The sequence below is a fragment of the Hyla sarda genome, chromosome 1 (assembly GCF_029499605.1).
Source record: "Hyla sarda isolate aHylSar1 chromosome 1, aHylSar1.hap1, whole genome shotgun sequence".
Taxonomy (NCBI): Eukaryota; Metazoa; Chordata; class Amphibia; order Anura; family Hylidae; genus Hyla; species Hyla sarda.
In genome coordinates this window covers 101767579-101786127 of record NC_079189.1, presented here as the reverse complement: position 1 = coordinate 101786127, position 18549 = coordinate 101767579, and the positions used below count along the sequence as shown (strand labels likewise).

At 46.4% G+C, this 18549-nt stretch overlaps 1 protein-coding gene across 12 annotated transcripts in view; it reads left to right on the top strand.

Annotated features, from left to right (window-relative positions):
• CNOT7 (CCR4-NOT transcription complex subunit 7) overlaps positions 1 to 18549 on the top strand; it is a 53252-nt gene that overhangs the window by 13337 nt on the left and 21366 nt on the right. For 5 of the 12 annotated variants that reach the window (XM_056558872.1, XM_056558838.1, XM_056558848.1 and 2 more), the window contains exons 2-5: positions 4591 to 4779; positions 5101 to 5195; positions 6765 to 6958; positions 15794 to 15955. In XM_056558872.1, coding sequence (XP_056414847.1) covers positions 4686 to 4779; positions 5101 to 5195; positions 6765 to 6958; positions 15794 to 15955 — 545 coding nt within the window. In that variant the 5' untranslated portion in view covers positions 4591 to 4685. The other 7 variants (XM_056558864.1, XM_056558910.1, XM_056558899.1 and 4 more) reach the window with 7 other exon arrangements.

Genomic DNA, 18549 nt, shown 5'->3' with positions numbered 1-18549 from the left:
CGCAAGAAGAGTGAACATGTTCTTCATGCGGAATCCACATCTTTTTCCCATAGAAATCAATGTAAGGTGACGCTTTGCTTACGTACGGATGGCTTGTATTTTTGCCTATTTCTCTATATACCTTGTTATTCAGTTGATCCCTTTCAGAGGGCTTTTCCATCAATATTAGGGCAGCGTTGGTCCCACTCTCTGCGTCCCGTTTGAATGACTTGTGACACTGATGCTGACTCTTCAATGTTTATCTCGTACTTTCATGTGGCGTACTAGTAGTTGCAGCAGCACAAAGAGTCCTATTGAGAACCAGGTGATGCCACAGTACTCTGCACTCTATTCTGATTGTAGGTAGGAGGTGAACATTATAGAGGCTGCAGCACTCACCACAGTGACCCAGGCCCAGCAAGTATCTGATTGATGGGTGTTTCTTGGAGATCGAACAGCACTTTTCGCCGTATAAGACGCACTTTGTCTTCCCCAAAAATGCGTCTTATACGGCGAATACACACACCTATCGCGGCGGTCCCTGCGGCCATCAACGGCTGGGACCCACGGCTAATACAGGACATCACCGATCGCACTGATGCCCTGTATTAACCCTTCAGACGCAGCAATCAAAGCTGACCGCCGCGTCTGAAGGGAAAGTGACACTAACCCGGCTGCTCATTCAGGCTGTTCGGGACCGCCGTGGTGAAATCGTGGCGCTCCGAACAGCTTACAGGACACCGGAAGGGACCTTACCTGCCTCCTCGGTGTCTGCTCCATGCCGGGATCCCCTGCATGGCCGGCGCTCTCCTTCGTCGTCATCACGTCGACGCAAACACCGTCCCGTCATCCAATAGGAGCGGCGTGCGTAGCGAGGTGATGATTGGAAAGAAGACGTCTGGAGCATCGGGGACACCACGGGGACGCGGCGACAGCGATGGAGCGACATCCAGGGCAGCGGTGCTGAGCCCGGAGTGACGGGGACACGTGAATACTACCGCCTATACAAGTGGTCTTCAACCTGCGGACCTCCAGATGTTGCAAAACTACAACTCTCAGCATGCCCGGACAGCCAACGGCTGTCCGGGCATCCTGGGAGTTGTAGTTTTGCAACATCTGGAGGTCCGCAGGTTGAAGATCACTGTTGGGTTCAGAATCTTTTTTTTCTTCTAGATTTTGCACCTTTAAAATTGGGTGCGTCTTATATGCCGGTGCGTCCTATAGGGCGAAAAATACGGTATATTACAAAATTAGAAAAGACCAGCTCTCACCCTGTTTCCAGTGGCCCAGAGTGATGGCCCATGGTCAGTCAGCAGAACAAAAATAGTAACTCCAGCATGGCAGATAAAGCCATCCTTTTTTTTTTTTTTTTCATCAAACCATATTTTCTAAACTAGCTCAGATTATATTCCCTAACTACTACTAACATTCCTCCTGCCCTTAAAGAGTACCTGACACCAAACTAAACTTTCAATATATTGTCCCTTCCTTATGTAATTATAAGACACTTTGCTATTTACTTCGTGTTAAAATTCTCAACCTTTATATGTTTTTAATGTGATTGAAAAAACAACCACTAGGTGGCTCTGTTCTGTTCCCAAACCGTTAGTTTGGTCTCCACCCGGACTTGCAGAAGTCCAAACTCAGGAAGTGCGTGTGGGCCATGGCGAGGCACAGCTCTCACAGGTGTCAGTGACGTTGCGCCTGCTAGGGAACGCCCACTTTCTCCTGCCGGGGCTCACACAATGTGAGCTAGGGGAAAGGTATGATACAGAGCTTTTTAATGCTTGGACATTTTTATTTAGGGCAGGAGGGATATTAGGAGTAGTTAAGGAATATAATCTGAGTTAGTTCGAATATGGTTTGATGAGAGGTACTCTTTACATTTTTTTCCAAATTTTAAAAAGCTCTGTATCATACCTTTCCCCTTGCTCACATTGTATGAGCTCCTGTCAGGAGAAAGCGGGCGTTCCCCAGCAGGTGCAGAGTCACTGAAGCCTGCGAGAGCTGTGTCTCACCATGCCACACACTCACTTCCTGAGTTTGGACTTCTGCAAGTCCTGGTGGAGACCAAACTAACGGTTTGGGAACAGAACAAAGCCACCTAGTGGCTGTTTTTTCAGTCACGTTACAAACATATAAAGGTTGAGAATTTTAACAGCAAGTAAATAGCAAAGTGTCTTATAATAACATAAGGAACAATATATTAACCCCTTAAGGACTGAGCCCTTTTTCGCAATTCTGACCACTGTCACTTTAAGCATTAATAACTCTAAAATGCTTTTACCGAATATTCTGATTCTGAGATTGTTTTTTTATGACATATTCTACTTTATTTTGCATCCTTTCTTGGTGAAAAATCCCCAAATTTCATGAAAATTTTGAAAATTTTGCATTTTTCTAACGTTGAAGCTCTCTGCTTGTAAGGAAAATGGATATTCCCAATAAATTTTATTTTTATTCACAAATCCAATATGTCTACTTTATGTTGGCATCATAAAATGGACATATTATTACTTTTTTTTTTTAAATTAGAGGGCTTCAAAGTAGAGCAGCAATTTTCAAAAATTTCATGAAAATTGCTAAACCTGAAGGGACAGATGTTACAGAACTACAACTCCCAGCATGCCTGGGCAGTCTAGGCATGATTAGAGTTGTAGTTTGGCAACATCTGGAGGGCTACCGTTTGGGCACCAATGTAACAGTGGTTACCAAACTTTGACCCTTCAGATGCTGCAGTCCGGCCTTCCTAGTGGTTGCCACAGTAAAGATCACTTTACTTTCACTTTCACTTTACAGCCTTAATCCTAAATCAACTGTCCCCAGCAATGTCTGCTTGTTGTAGGAGTCAACATACAGGTTTTCTGACTTGTGTAGTTCAGATGTAAGGTGACATTTTTATTTGTTTTATTTTTATGCAGTTGTCATCTCAGCTTGAAACTAGTTAAAGGGGTTATCACCAATCAAAGCAGTGAGGATCAGACCACTTCAACCCCAAATGATCATAGGAATGGAACAGAAGTACACTTGCTCACCTACCTGTCCATTCAACTGCTATGGGACTGCCAAAAATAACAAAGTGCAGCACTTGTCTATCTTTGAAAGTTCTATAGAGAGTAAATAGTGAGAGGGTCGAACATGCACACTTCTGCTCCATTATCTCAGGGAACAAGGGACCTCTGAGCTCTTAATTGGTGGTGGTCACAGAATCAGAACCCCAGCAAGTTATGCCCTATCCTGTCGATAGGTAATAACTGTTAATCTTTGGGGTAATCCATTTAAAGGGCTCTTCTGGCCTCTTCGGTTTGCTGTGGCCAGAGGGGGTCAGGAAAGCTGAAACCAGCCGAAGCAGGGATATTACTCAATTTGCATAACTCCATTTGACCTTAATGGTATCTAGGCAAACTGCGTAGCCCTGCGAGCCATGCTGTTTATTTAACTCTGAGGAGGAGGATGGAGGAGCCTAAAAATCTGGAAGAGAATGGCCAACTCCTTTTTAATGACTTTTCTATTTTTATCTTTATTTTCTTAGTATGATTTAGTGGCATTAATTATAAATGCATCCATCTTTATCCCTTCATCTCATAGCTATAGTTTATTCATCTCCTTCCCCCTGCTGGTTAATGATTATAAATGGAAACCAAAGCTTGGACTGTTGAGTTTGTTGTCTCCGCTCAATGTGTCTTATTGATAGGGGAAAATAGCTGTCTCCCAGGACTGTGTTTCCCACAGAAACAATCGACAGAATAAACAGTGAAGCCTCCATCACCTTTGTGAACAGAACCTCACACATTGTATTTTAATAGCTTAGTATTAGGTTCTTTTCACATATGCATCAGAAACTATGTTGTAAACTCGTAGTCATAACAACTTGGTGTGTGTGTGTTTTCCAAGGTATTCTGGGAATTTTATGGTGGAGCACATCAGGTTGCAGACCACTACCCTAATGGTTTATAGTGGACGGTGAGCAACTAAGAGGAATACACAGCCAGAAGCAGTGTACTGTCAAATCTATGTCAAAGCAGCAGGACTGCCAGCTATGTAAAAGGGTTACACATGCTATACTACAGGAAATGTCAGGAAATTTTTAGTAAAGATTATTTAGAAAGTTGCTTAATTTTGCAGTTAAGAAGTCAATGACCAACAGTAAATTCAGTGTATAGCCTTTATTGAGCGACTCCAGGCTAGTTGATTAATGCCATTAGGTAGCAGAATGGCAGGCATGCAAAAAAATGGCAGGTGCCAGAAAGTTACAGATTTGTAAATTGCTTCTATTTGTCAGCAGATGTCAGCAGGTGTCAGCAGAGAGCATTGTGATCAGACAGAAAAGAACAACTCCACTTCTTCTGTAGTACACAGCAGCTAATAAGTACTGGATGGATTAAGATTTTTCAATAGAAGTAATTTACAAATCTGTTTAGCTTTCTGGCACCAGTTGATTTAAACATGTTTTCCCCCAGATTATCCCTTTTAAGGGTGGTAAAGCCCCTTCATTAGAAGAACTGAGTATACATTCTGTTTCAGCCCCAATTGGTGGTGCGCTTAGCTATGTATAAAACTTGACTGCATGCAGTTTACACAAGCAGTAAATCCAACATCCTCCTTTTTCAGCTTCGTGAAAGTAACAGTCCTCCACCTATGAAAGGATTCAGTGGTCACATGCAACATTTTGATGCCTACCTCTGAGCCCATCCCGTATAACCACTATGCCTGCAGCTACAGTGGACCACAGCCAGCGTATCTGCGAAGTCTGGGCCTGCAACCTGGATGAACAGATGAAGAGAATCCGTCAAGTTATACGCAAGTATAATTATGTTGCAATGGTATGTTTAGGGGTTGTGTATTCTAAGAGATTGCTCTAATCTTGCTGTTGTACAGATATCAAATGGGATTTTTCTAAATAATGATCTTCATTGCTATTCTTGAGCCTTCTTACATTATACTTAAAGGGAGCCTTTCGGGCTAAATATGCCGCACTCAGCTGTTTTCGGCAATCTGTCGCTTACGTATGTATGCCATAGCCCTAAAAAGGGAAATGTAAACATATAGCTTATGTACTCCCCATTCCTTAAAACAATAAAAAGCTGCATACTCACATCCCTTGCTCCCCTGTCAATGCAGCTGTAAGATGTTGTGATTGTGTGGAAAGAGGAACTTCATTGAAAGAAGAAAGAAGAGAAATATGTGATAGCTGGAGTGTCGGGGGAGCAGGAGATGTAAGTATGTGGTCTTTTATTGTTTTTATGCAGGCATGTGCGAAAGTTTTACATTTTCATGGAAAAAAAACTATTAACATGTAGGTGATCTGGAAAATGTTCTCTTGTCTCCTGTAACATACTTGTTGCTCGAGAGCTAATGTTAGCTTATATCTGTATCTGTGTAGATGTGCACCATGTCTGTTTTTCTACCTGAATTCTCATTATCTGTATCTCTGACTGCCAATAGCTGGATGAATGGGTAAGATTGGCCTGACTGTCTGTTATAAAACAGCTATGGTTAAAGTAAACAGCAGACCATCAGATAGAAACCTGTTTGCATGATGTATTTTGCAGTGTAAAAAAAATTAAAAAGACTGTTCAGACTTCATGGTGAAGAATTCATGATCTCAGGATTGTTGGGCCCTCTGCGTCAGACCCCACTCATCAGACTTTTATGGCGTATCCCAATGATACGCCTTAAGTCTTTGGTAAGGAAACCCTTTAACAGAAATATGGATGGATGATTTATCATAACCTGTGTAGAGGAAGACTGGTGCAGTTGCCTATAGCAATGGCAATAAGAATGTTACCTTTATTAAAAAAAAAAAAAAAAAAAAACTCTAAAAATAAAAGAAGCAATCTGATTTGTTACTATGGGCAACTGCATAACTCTTGCTCTACAATGTTTTGATTAATCTTTCCCATGTTTTCGTTTTTTGAAATGAATAGGCCGAGCAGGACAATGCTGCAACATCACAGATAGGTGCTGTCTGCACCAGAATTTGTGCCAAAAATGTTTAAAACCCAACCAACTCTCCATTTTACTCCGAAAACCCGAAAAGGGGGAGTGGCTGCTGGGAAAAGGGGTGTGGTTGCCAAGAGGGAGCGTCTGTCAGTGGGAGCAAGGCTTTCATAAGTGAAATTGTGTGGTTTTTGACACCGAAATCAGCATGGTTTCCTTGCCAACAATGATGCAGTTCTATACAGTGTGAACATGCCCTTAAAGGAAAACTGTCAGCCCGTTCAACGTCCAACGAGGGGTCACTTACTTTAATATGTCCAGTAGGTCCAGAGGATTTTCTGGGGGACATAACTCAGGACCTACTGAACATATTAAACTAAGTGACTCCTGTTAACCCACGCTATAACCCAGTGTATAAGGTTTAGTGTGGGTGAACAGGTTGACAGTTTTCCATTAAAGCTATGTCTATGGAAAATTTTAAATGTTATGGCTGGAGAATAAAAAAAATTAAAACAATGCTGCCAAAACTTGCTATGTCAGGAAGGTGTTAAAAAATTAGGCATCCTGCACTATTCTTTTACTACGAAAACTGATACCAGTTAGGGTACTTTGTGTAACCATTGTAATGTGACCGGTCCCTCTGGTCAGCAATGCTGTAAGTGGAGTAGACTGTGTTCTTCAATTTCACTTCTCTTTCTGACCCGGTTTGATGCTGCAGTTACATTTTTGTTAATACTTCATATCAACTAAGAAAAGGGTCTGTTTTTTTCATTCTACTTGGATATTAGGGGATAGTAAAAATTTCTTGTGCACATTTCATAGATACGGTACTTTTTTTCTTCTAGGACACAGAATTTCCAGGGGTAGTTGCGAGACCAATAGGTGAGTTCAGGAGCAATGCTGACTATCAGTACCAACTTTTACGCTGTAATGTGGATTTACTGAAGATTATTCAGCTTGGCCTCACTTTCATGAATGAACAAGGAGAATACCCACCAGGAACTTCCACATGGCAGTTCAACTTTAAGTTTAATTTAACGTAAGTAGCATCCCTGCTTTCTGTAGCATAGAAGCCGATGGCGTATACAGATAAGCCTGACACTGTCTATTTCGGTGACTGGCCACGTTCACCCCAGCCCACTTGCCTTGGCACAGTTTTGGAACTATGCATGCGATCTGACACATAAGGCAAACACACAGTGAGAAAGTAGCCTTAGTTATGTATTCTGGGACATGTTAGACATCCTGATGTAAGAGAGGTGGTGGCTTTTCTTCCAATGTCAACTTGACCTAGCATGGTGTTCTGCACATTTAAAGGGGTTATCCAGGAAAAAACTATAAATCAGCTGGCTCCAGAAAGTTAAACAGGTTTGTTTATTACTTCAATTACAAAATCTTAATACTATCAGTACTTATGAGCTGCTGAAGTTGAGTTGTTCTTTTCTGTCTAAGTGCTCTCTGATGACACCTGTTTCGGGAACTGTCCAGAGTAGAAGCAAATCCCCATAGCAAACCTCTTCTACTCTGTGCAGTTCCCGAGACAAGCAGAGATGTCAGCAGAGAGCACTGTTGCCAGACAGAAAATAACAACTCAACTTCAGCAACTGATAATTATTGGAAGGATTAAAGTATTTGAATAGAAGTAATTTACAAATCTGTTTAACTTTCTGGTAGAAGTTGATATATAAAAATGTTTTTTTTTTCCTGGAATACCCCTTTAAGGTACACTTTGTCACCATCTATTTATTACCCTTGGTTTTGTTGTGCTCTTTCCGCTCACAAACACTTAATTCAGTCTTTGTATTTTTGTGAATAACTGTGATAAAAAAAGTGGCCACCTATATTTTATGTTCTTAGTAACCTAACAGAAAGCTAATATATATTCCAGTACCATACTGCTGCATTGTTGTTTAGCTAAAGGGGTGCACTGGGGTAGCAGTTTCACACAGTCCTGGTGTCTGAGGATGCCTTAAAGAGATACACCACTGGAGAAAAATGTTTTACTCAACTGGTGCCAGAAAGTTAAACAGATTTGTAAATTACTTCTATTTAAAAATCTTAACCCTTCCTGTACTTATCAGCTGCTGTATGCTCCACAGGAAGTTCTTTTCTTTTTGCATTTCCTTTCTGTCTGACCATGTGCTCTCTGCTGACACCTCTGTCCACTTTAGGAACTGTTAAGTGTAGGAGCAAATCCCCATTACAAACCAATCCTACGCTGGACAGTTCCAGACATGGACAGAGGTGTCAGCAGAGAGCACTGTGGTCAGGCAGAAAGGAAATTCAAAAAGAAAAGAACTTCCTGTGGAGCATGCAGCAGCTGATAAGTACTGAAAGGATTAAGATTATTAAATAGAAGTAATTTACAAATCTTTTTAAGTTTCTGGTATCAGGTGATTTAAAAAAAAAAAAAAAAAAAGTTTTCCAGCGGAGTACCCCTTTAAAACTTTTTTGCCACAACAGAAAACAGTATTAGGCTGGGTTCACACTACGTTTTGTCCCATACGGGAGCGCATACGGCAGGGGGGAGCTAAAAGCTCGCGCTCCCGTATGTCACCGTATGCGCTCCCGTATGTCATTCATTTCAATGAGCCGACCAGAGTGAAACGTTCGGTCCCGTCGGCTCATTTTTGCGCCGTATGCGCTTTTACAACCGGACCTAAAACTGTGGTCAACCACGGTTTTAGGTCCGGTTGTAAAAGCGCATACGGCGCGAAAATGAGCCGACCGGACCGAACGTTTCACTCCGGTCGGCTCATTGAAATGAATGACATACGGGAGCGCATACGGTCACATACGGGAGCGCGAGCTTTTAGCTCCCCCCCTGCCGTATGCGCTCCCGTATGGGACAAAACGTAGTGTGAACCCAGCCTTATAAAGGGCACATGGCTGATCGGAGTCCCAGTGAGATTATATAGGAGGCTTATCAGCTTCTATTCAATCAGTAGGGACTGTCACTAAAACAAAAGTATAACATCTTCTTTATGCTACAGCGACAAATGTCATCCCCTTGAATACCAAACAGGCAGTCACTTAAAGGGTTACTGTCATTACTAAAAAAAAAAATTGGCATATTGGCCACACATGAAAAAGTTTAGATTGCACCAGTTCTCACTCCTAAAACCCGCTACACTTAGCAGTTAGTAATCAGTTAAGGAAGCAAGTGGCAGCACGCCACTGACTCCCCGGCTGGCAGTTCTGACTTCAACAAGTCAAAAGGATTAGCTTTACGTTATGCCATAGTGGACAGCTACAAAGAACACTGCTCCATGGGACTGGCCATAGAATATAAAGATCCTGTTTGCTTCTGGTAATAAAGTGCTAATGCAACACGGATCAACATGGCCAGATCCACCTTAGCAAATAATAAAATACATCTAAAACCCACAATTAAAACTACACCCCTTTTACAGAAGCCACAACACTTTGCCAGAAAAGTGTTTAGAACACATAATAGTTAAGGGTCGAGTCATGTAAACCATTTATTAAATTTTTTTTTGGGGGGGGGGGGGGCAAATTTCGCCAGAAGTGTGGTGTATTTGCCATAGTAAAGATTTGTCCTTTTGTCTACTTGCCAAAAATTTACCTTTCTCTATCGGCTCCATTGGGGGACACAGACCGTGGGTGTATCTTGCTGTCTCTAGGAGGTGTGACACTATGGTGATAAAAAAAAAAAAAACTCAGCTCCTCCCAGCAGGATATACCCGCCTTCAGGCTCTGAGCTAGTCAGTTTAAGCTTAGTGTCTAAGGAGGTGTGACGTGGTCTGGGTTGCTCCAGACCATGTCTTCTATATTTTTTTGTTTTCCTAGTTAGGGACGTTTTAGTTTTCTTTTTCTTTTCTGTTTTCAGGTGGGGACTCGGGGACTGCGGTTCCCCGTTTCCCCATTGCGAGTGGGGGGCACAGACATTGCGTATATGCGCTGTTAACCCCCCCTCGCCAACGGTCAGCGCTTGCGTGGTACCTCACGGGTCCGGGTCTCCCTATTTCCCTGCTCGCCTCGCTCGCGCATAGCAGCCAGGTGTGATGCAGGTAACTAATGCTAACTGAAGACTTCACTGAAGACTCCAGTAGGTAAGTTCTTCTGACTGAGGTAAGTATTTCTCCCTTCTTTCTCCACAGGTACGGACTTGCAACAGCTTCACTTTATATTTGGGGGAGCTGTGGCAGGCATCATATAGGGGCACTTCTCTTGTGTGTGTCTGTGTGTGTGTTTGTGCTTTGGTGGCTACTTTCCATAGCACCTTATTCCGGCACTTCACGTGTGTGTGTGTGGGTCACATTGTCTCTATACAGCGCCTTATACGCGGCTGTCTGCCGCGGCGCTGTACCGAGCCGGGCGCTCTCAGCGCCGGCTTAATTTCACTTTGTCAGCAGCGCCTTATAAGCGGCTCACAGCCGCGGCGCTGCTATCAGCCGGGCACAGAAGCGCCGGCTTACTTCTTTTCACCAGCAGTCTCTGCCGGCGCTGGCCGCCCGCCCTATTCCCCCGAGCGCACAAACGAGCATCTGGTGCGCTCGGGGCAAGGAGCGGGCGCCATGACACTTCTCCTCGGCCGATCTGTGGCTCCGCCCACGGGGCTGGGAGAGCTCAGAGGCGCGAAGCAGCCTCCAATCAGCACCGTGGGTGCGAATTTCAGTAGGAAGGGGTCATTTACTTAGTGCCTTGCTTCAGGCACGCCCCTCTCTTCCCATTGGCTGGCCTGTTTCTCTCTCTAGCTGCACAGAGCGAGTCTCCTCACTGCAGCTGACAGGGGACACAGATTAGGGTGAGAAAGTTCCTATCTCCATTCTTTTCCCTCATTATGTCCGTACCCAGAGCTGTTCCTCCCTCTATACAGAGACCTGGAACTTCAGTGACTTATTATATCTGTAAGCACTGTAATACCAAAATGTCTGGCTCTGCTGAGCCCACTTGTCCTGCCTGCGCCACTGCTCCCCCAGACCCCCTGGTACCCCCTGATGCCCTTTTGGTCCTGGTGGATCCAGCCGCTCCCCCAGCCTGGGTTTCTTCCCTGACCCAGTATATGGCTGACTTGAACAAAATCTCCCGCTCGGTGGCTGAGGCCTCCCGGGAAGTGGTGCCCGCTTGAAGGGGGTCTTCCCTGCGCAGGACCTCTGGAAGGGCTCGCTCCTCATCTCCACATTCCTCACGCTCTCATAAGTGTCCTAGGGGTGCCTCGTCGGACTCTTCCAATGAGTCTTCAAGCAGACGTGAGCGTTCCTTTCCCGCCCCCCCCCCCCCCCCCCCCTGTCATCTGGGCACAAACGTCGTTCCTCCAGAGGACGTTCTCGGAGTCGCCACTCTGTCACGCCAGAGCCGCGTTCTCGGTCAGAGTTGCCCCCCTCCAGGACTGCCTCTGGCAACTCTCATTCTCATTCCCCTGGCGAACTGGTGGACGAGGCTTCCGAGCAGGCATCTGACTCTGAGGACTGCCCGGACTCAGTTGCAACGGTTAACTCTTTAGTTACAGCCCTGAGAGACACCTTTCACTTAGAGGACCCAGGATCTTCGGATGTCAATCCGGGAGTATCCTTTCATTGTGCTAAGCCAGCTCCGCAGAAGTTCAGTTCTCACGCTGATTTTGACGACATTCTGGAAACCACATGGAAACATCCAGACAAAAGGTTCCCGGGAATCAAGACCATTCAAGATCGTTATCCATTTGACAAGATCTTTGTCACTAAGGTGGTTTCGCCTCCCTCTGTGGACCCACCAGTTTCCCGGATCAATAAGGCGACTACACTGCCTCTGGCAAATGCCGCTGCCTTCAAGGATCCCACGGACAAGAAGGTAGAATCCTTAGTGAAGTTTGCCACTGAAGCTGCTGGCTCTTCTCTTCTTCCCATCTTCGCCTCCACATGGGTGTCCAAGGGCCTGTCGGAGTGGTGCCAAAAGCTCCGTCAGGATATCTTAGCGAGATCCCCTCCGGAGGATTTATCTGCTTTGGCTCTCCAATGCTATAAAGCCGGGGATTTTCTGTGCGCAGCTTCCATGCAGGCAGCCCGTTGTTCGGCCTATGCTGTGGGTCATCTAGCGGCTCTCCGCCGCTCCATGTGGCTTAAAGCTTGGAATGCGGATGCCACTTCCAAAAGATCTCTCACTGAGCTTCCCTTTACGGGTGGCCGTCTTTTTGGCAAACGCCTTGATGAGATTATCTCCGAGGCAACGGGAGGTAAGAGCTCCTTGTTACCTCAAAATAAGGCTTGCCCTACTTCCCAAAGGAAGGCCTTTTCCTTTCGGACCTCCAGTTCCAACAAGGAATCCGGGCAGGCGCCCTCGCGGGACAAGAAGGCTCCCTCGTTCCGGGCTCGCCCATCTTGGAAGTCGGACTCCAACCGGTCTGGCCGTTTTGCGCCCAAATCAGGCAACCGCAAGCCCACTTCTGCATGAAGTGAGGCCCCCACCTGCGGTTTCTTCTCGGGTGGGAGGTCGTCTCTTACTTTTGGATCTCTCACATTCAAGACTCTTGGGTCAGGGACGTGGTGTCCAATGGTTACCGGATCGAATTTGCATCCCTTCCGAGAGATCGCTTTTTTCAATCCCGGGCCCCCCGGTCCCCTCCTCTGGTGAAGCAGTTTCGAGCGGCTCTCCAGTCTTTGCTTCTCCAGGGGGTTATCGTTCCTGTTCCTTCAGGGGAACGTTTTCGGGGTTTCTATTCAAATCTTTTTGTGGTCCCCAAGAAGGTCGTTTCTGTGCATCCAATTTTGGACCTCAAGCATCTCAATCTTCATCTTCTCATCCGCCACTTCCGAATGGAATCCCTCCGTTCGGTAGTGGCGTCACTGGAACAAGGGGAGTTCCTTTCATCGGTGGACATCAAGGATGCCTACCTCCATGTGCCAATATTTCCGGGCCATCATCGATACCTCCGCTTTGCGGTTCCGGAGGGGCACTTTCAATTTGTAGCCCTCCCCTTCGGTCTAGCCACGGCTCCTCGGGTCTTTACAAAGGTCCTTGCGCCGGTGATGGGCCTGTTACGGTCGAGGGGAATCTCGGTGATACCCTACCTGGACGACCTTCTCATCAAGGCTCCAACCAGGGCCCAGACTCTGGAGAATCTGGACATCACTCTCCACACTCTGGCTCGCTTCGGGTGGATGGTCAACCAGGAAGTCAGTCCTCCGTCCTACCCAGTCTTTAACCTTTCTTTGACTTTTCGACACGGCCTCTGCCCGAATTCGTCTTCCGCCGGACAAATGTCTGGCGCTCCGGTCGGGGGTCCGCTCCCTTCGGTCCCAGGTATCAGTCTCCATCCGCACTTGTATGGAAGTCCTGGGTCGGATGGTGGCAACTATGGAGGCCGTACCTTTTGCCCAGTTTCATTACTGTCCCCTACAACTGGCGATTCTCTCTCGGTGGAACAGGTCTCCTCTGTCCCTCGATCATCAGATTGTTCTCCCTCTCAGGGTCCGTCAGTCTCTGCTCCGGTGGCTCCGCTCCCCCCTTCTTCTCCAAGGGCGGTCGTTTCTTCCCCTTCACTGGCAGGTGGTTACAACGGATGCCAGCCTGTCTGGCTGGGATGGCGTGTTCAGGGATTGGACGGTTCAGGGACTCTGGTCTCCCCGGGAGACCCTTCTTCCGATAAATATATTGGAATTACGGGCGATTCTTCTCTGTCTTCTTCATTGGGAGTCCCATCTTCAGTCCCATCCTGTCCGTGTTTAGTCGGACAATGCCACGGCCGTGGCGTACATAAATCGTCAGGGCGGCACTCGCAGCTCAGCAGCCATGGCCTAGGTCACCAAGATTCTCTCCTGGGCGGAGAGAAAGGTTCCGGCCATCTCGGCGATTCACATCCCGAGGGTACTCAACTGGGAAGCGGACTTCCTCAGTCGGGCCTCACCCGACCCGGCGAGTGGTCTCTACACCCAGAGGTCTTCGCGCACCTCTGCGACATCTGGGGCATTTCGGACATGGACCTCTTCGCGTCCCGGCACAATCGGAAGATCCTTATGTTTGTGTCCAAGTCCCGGGACCCTCAGGCTCTGGCCGTGGACGCCCTAGTTATCCCTTGGGTGGGGACTCTACCCTTCCTGTTCCCTCCTCTTCCGCTTCTTCCCAGAGTGCTGAGGAAGCTCAAGGCAGACGGCGTTCCCGCCATTCTGGTAGCTCCAGATTGGCCCCCGAAGGTCGTGGTACGCCGACGTAGTCAGGCTCCTGGACGACACTCCACTGCGCCTTCCGCTCCGTCTGGACCTGCTCTCCCAGGGTCCCCTTTGCCACCCCAATTTACAGTCACTGCATTTGACGGCGTGACCGTTGAGACCGCGGTTTTGAGGGCCCGCGGGTTCTCTTCCTAAGTCATTCGCACCCTGCTCAAGGCTCGTAAGCCCTCCTCTGCAAGGGTTTACCACCGTACTTGGAGGTCTTATTTTCGTTGGTATGAAGCACAGGACTTCTCCCCGGTGACCTTCTCGGTTCCCCGTCTTCTCTCCTTTTTGCAGTCGGGGTTGGAACTGGGGTTGTCTCTCAGTTCTCCTAAGGGTCAGGTTTCGGCCCTTACTGTTCTTTTTCTGGCTTCTAATCCTCATGTCCGGACCTTCCTGCAAGGAGTGGCGCACGCTGTTCCTCCTTATCGGTCACCTTCTCCCCCTTGGTACTTGAATTTGGTTATGAGTGCCCTCCAGGGTGCACCCTTTGAGCCCCTTAGAGAAGTGTCTCTCCGCCTCCTTTCTTGGAAAGTGGCGTTTCTGGTGGCTATCACCTCCATCCGGAGAGTGTCTGTCTGAATTGGCAGCCCTTTCCTGCCGTTCTCCGTTTCTGGTGATTCACCAGGACAAGGTTGTTTTCCGGCCAGACCCTTCCTTTTTACCTAAGGTGGTCTCGGCCTTTCATCTCAATGAGGATATTGTCCTCCCGTCATTTTGCCCGGCTCCTTCTCATCCTAGGGAGCGCTTACTGCACAAGCTGGACGTGGTTTGAGCTGTTCGGTCTTATCTCACCATCACTTCTTCCTTTTGTCAGTGTGATTCCTTTTTTGTCCTGACGGAAGGTCGTCGCAAGGGACAACCTGCTTCTAAGGCCACCATTTCTAGGTGGATAAGGTCTGCCATTTCGGAAGCCTATCGCTGTAAGGGGAGGATTCCTCCTTTCAGGGTTGTGGCTCATTCCACTCGGTCTGTTGGGGCATCCTGGGCTCTCCAGAATAGAGCCACGGCCTCGCAGATTTGCAAGGCAGCTACCTGGTCATCTTTGCACACATTTTCGAGGTTTTATCGGGTTCACACTTTCGCATAGGCTGATGCTTCCCTGGGGCGTAAGGTGTTGCAGGCGGCAGTGGATCAGCCGTCTGCCTGATTACTTATCTGCCCACCCAAGGGACTGCTTTGGTACGTCCCACTGTCTGTGTCCCCCAATGAAGCCGATAGAGAAAAGGAGATTTTTTAACACTTACCGTAAAATCTCTTTCTCGAAGGATCCATTGGGGGACACAGCTCCCGCCCTTTTTGGGGTTTTTCCTTGGTTCTCTGTCCAAGGGTGTGTTCAGTTATGTTTTTTCTTCTGGTTCTCGGACAGTTTGGGGTTTTTCCTATTGCTCTGGAACTTAAACTGACTAGCTCAGAGCCTGAAGGTGGGTGTATCCTGCTGGGAGGAGCTGACTTTTTTTATCACCATAGTGTCACACCTCCTAGAGACAGCAAGATACACCCACTGTCTGTGTCCCCCAATGGATCCTTCGAGAAAGAGATTTTACGGTAAGTGTTAAAAAATCTATAACTATGCATAAAATATATACTGCAACATTAATAATTTCTTCATTGCTATCTCCTTTGCTTTTTATACACTGTAATATAAACTTGTAATTCATTGTCTCATACGTTATGTGCAGAAGACACTTAATATTTACTACTACTCTTGATGGTTTTTCCAGGGAAGACATGTATGCACAAGACTCCATAGAGCTTCTCAACTCATCTGGGATCCAATTCAAGAAACATGAAGAGGAGGGCATTGAAACACACTATTTTGCAGAGCTGTTCATGACCTCTGGAGTGGTGCTTTGTGAAGGGGTGAAGTGGCTTTCTTTCCACAGGTCAGTATTGTCCCAGTTCATCCAGATCTTTGTCTACACATTCAACTACTTATTGGGGGAAGTTCATCTTTGCTTTTACACAGCTTTAAGGTGTAAACTTGTCACAAATGTGTGCGCAAAGCTTTTAGCGGATTTAGCAAATTACCAATTTGTTATTGTCTAATTTTTTTTTTGGGGCAATCTTACTCCAGCTTAATTAACTCTTTGAAACTTAGATCTAAGCGATTTACGAAGAACGTACACCTTTTTACATAGTTGCTTAGTTTGTAAGGTTGAAAAAAAGACGAGTCCATTAAGTTCGACCTAAAATTTAGGGAAAGAACACATGACGTAGATGAGAAAAAGAACTTAATGTTCTCCTACAGTGATACACTTCCATGATGCCTTTGAATTTGGGTGTATTGGTTGGTAGGTAGGGGCTTGGTTGGGCAGCAGTGGGGCTGTCTGGACACTGGGTCATTCCCACTGTGGGCATGGTGTCTCGGAGGCCACAGTTTGGAGATCCCCATTCTATGTTGTACTTATGCTTTGACACAAAAATATGATACAAAAATTATTAAAATCACATATACTTGACTAGCAGATCACAGGACCCTTCTGATCTGGGCAACTCTGTATACAATAAAGTAAAATGAATAATAGTCTCCAATGGACTGCTATATACAAATACAATATAATATAAACTGAAATCATCACCTTTCTAAAATAGGCACAATAAATTAACTCAAATATATTTATATTAGTTGCCTCCTTATTAATCACTCCAGTAGATAAAATAAAAAGTGAATACAGTATCAACCAAGAGCAATATTTGTCCAGTTATATTTGTCCAATATATATATTTGCAGCAAAAGGTTCATATGTTTAAATAACATTTGTCCTGTAAATAAAATCAGTCTCTGTACAGGACAACTGCTACTTAAAGAGTACCTGTCAAGAAAAAAACTTTATATGTTGCAAAATAAGCTATTTGTAAAAAAATGTATGGAGTAGTTAGGGAACATAGCCTGAGTTAGTTTTGAAAAAGTGAGGATCCATTGGGGAGAAACCGTGGGTATATGCTGCTGCCACTAGGAGGCTTGATGCTAGGCAACAAGAAAAGTTGGCCCCTCCCAGCAGGATATACACAGGCACCTGAGCTAATCCGTTTAGTCCCAGAGCAGTAGGAGAGGACCGACAGATGAAGAAAAAACAGTAACTGTCTGAGGAAACCACAGAATAAAAATTAACTGAAACCACCCTCGGACAGGTAACCAAACCAGGAACACCAGAACAAATTGGTGGGTGCTGTGTGTCCCCAATGGATCTTCTGAGAAAGAGATTTTACGGTAAGCATAAAAATCTACTTTTCTCGATTGGCTCCATTGGGGGACACCAAAACCGTGGGACATACATACCAAAGCAGTCCTAGGGTTGGGCAAAAAATGTAAGCAACTTAGGTGGAATGCTGGACCACAGCCACCTGCAACACCTTGCGGCCCAGCAGATGCAAAGCTATGTATCTGGTAAAACTTCATAAATGTGTGTAAGGATGACCAGGTGACCGCCCTACAATTTTACAAGGCCGAAGCCTTGTTGTGGAGAGCCCAGGAGGCCCTGACAGAACGAGTGGAATGAGCTGAGACCCTGAAAGGAGGAGTCTTCCCCTTTCAGCGGTAAGCTTCTGAAATGGCAGAACGGATCCGCCATGAAAAGGTGGCCTTCGAAGCAGGAAGCCCCTTACGATGACCCTCCTTAAGCAGAAAGAAGGAGTTATTCTGGTGAAAGGTAAATCTGAACAGCCTGTACCGCATAAAGACCATGAAGCAAATGTTCCCTGGAATGAGATGGAGCAGAACGGATGGACGATGTCCTCAGTTTGGTGAAAGACAGAGACCACCTTATGCAAAAAGTACGGGACCAGACGAAAAACAACCTTGTCCTGGTGTAAGACCAGGTAGGGAGAACGGCAGGAGAGAGCTGCCAGCTCCGAAACTCTCCTAATTGAAGTGACCGCAATGAGGAAGGCCATTTTCCAGGAAAGGATAAGAAGAGGAACACCCAGAGAGGTTCTAAGGGAGTACCCTGTAGGGCACTGAGAACCAAATATAGATCCCAAGGTGGAGTAGGGGATCTGTAAGGCGGAGCCGTTTAGCACCACCCTGCAGAAAAGTCGGGGATGCTGAAAGAGGATGGAGAGAGACGAAACTTGTCCCTTATGGGCGCTTAGAGCCAAATGTTGTTCCAGCCCCGAATGTAAAAAGGAAAGAAGTCGTGGGAGAGAGAACCTAACTGGAGAAAAGGAGCAAGCATCACACCAACGAAAATAAGACTGCCAAGTACGGTGGTAAATCCTCACAGAGGAGGGCTTGCGCGCCTTGATCATAGTGTGAACTACTTGGGGAGAGAACCCCCTGGCTCTCAAAACTGCCATGCCATCAATTGCAGCGACTGTAAATTGGGGCGGCAAAGGGGACCCAGAGAGAGCAGGTCGGGACGAACTGGGAGGTGCAGTGGCACATCGTCCACGTCAGCGTACACCGCCCGCCGGGGCCAGTCCTGAGCCACAAGAATGGCGGGATCTCCCTCCAGTTTGAACTTCTTCAGGACCCTGG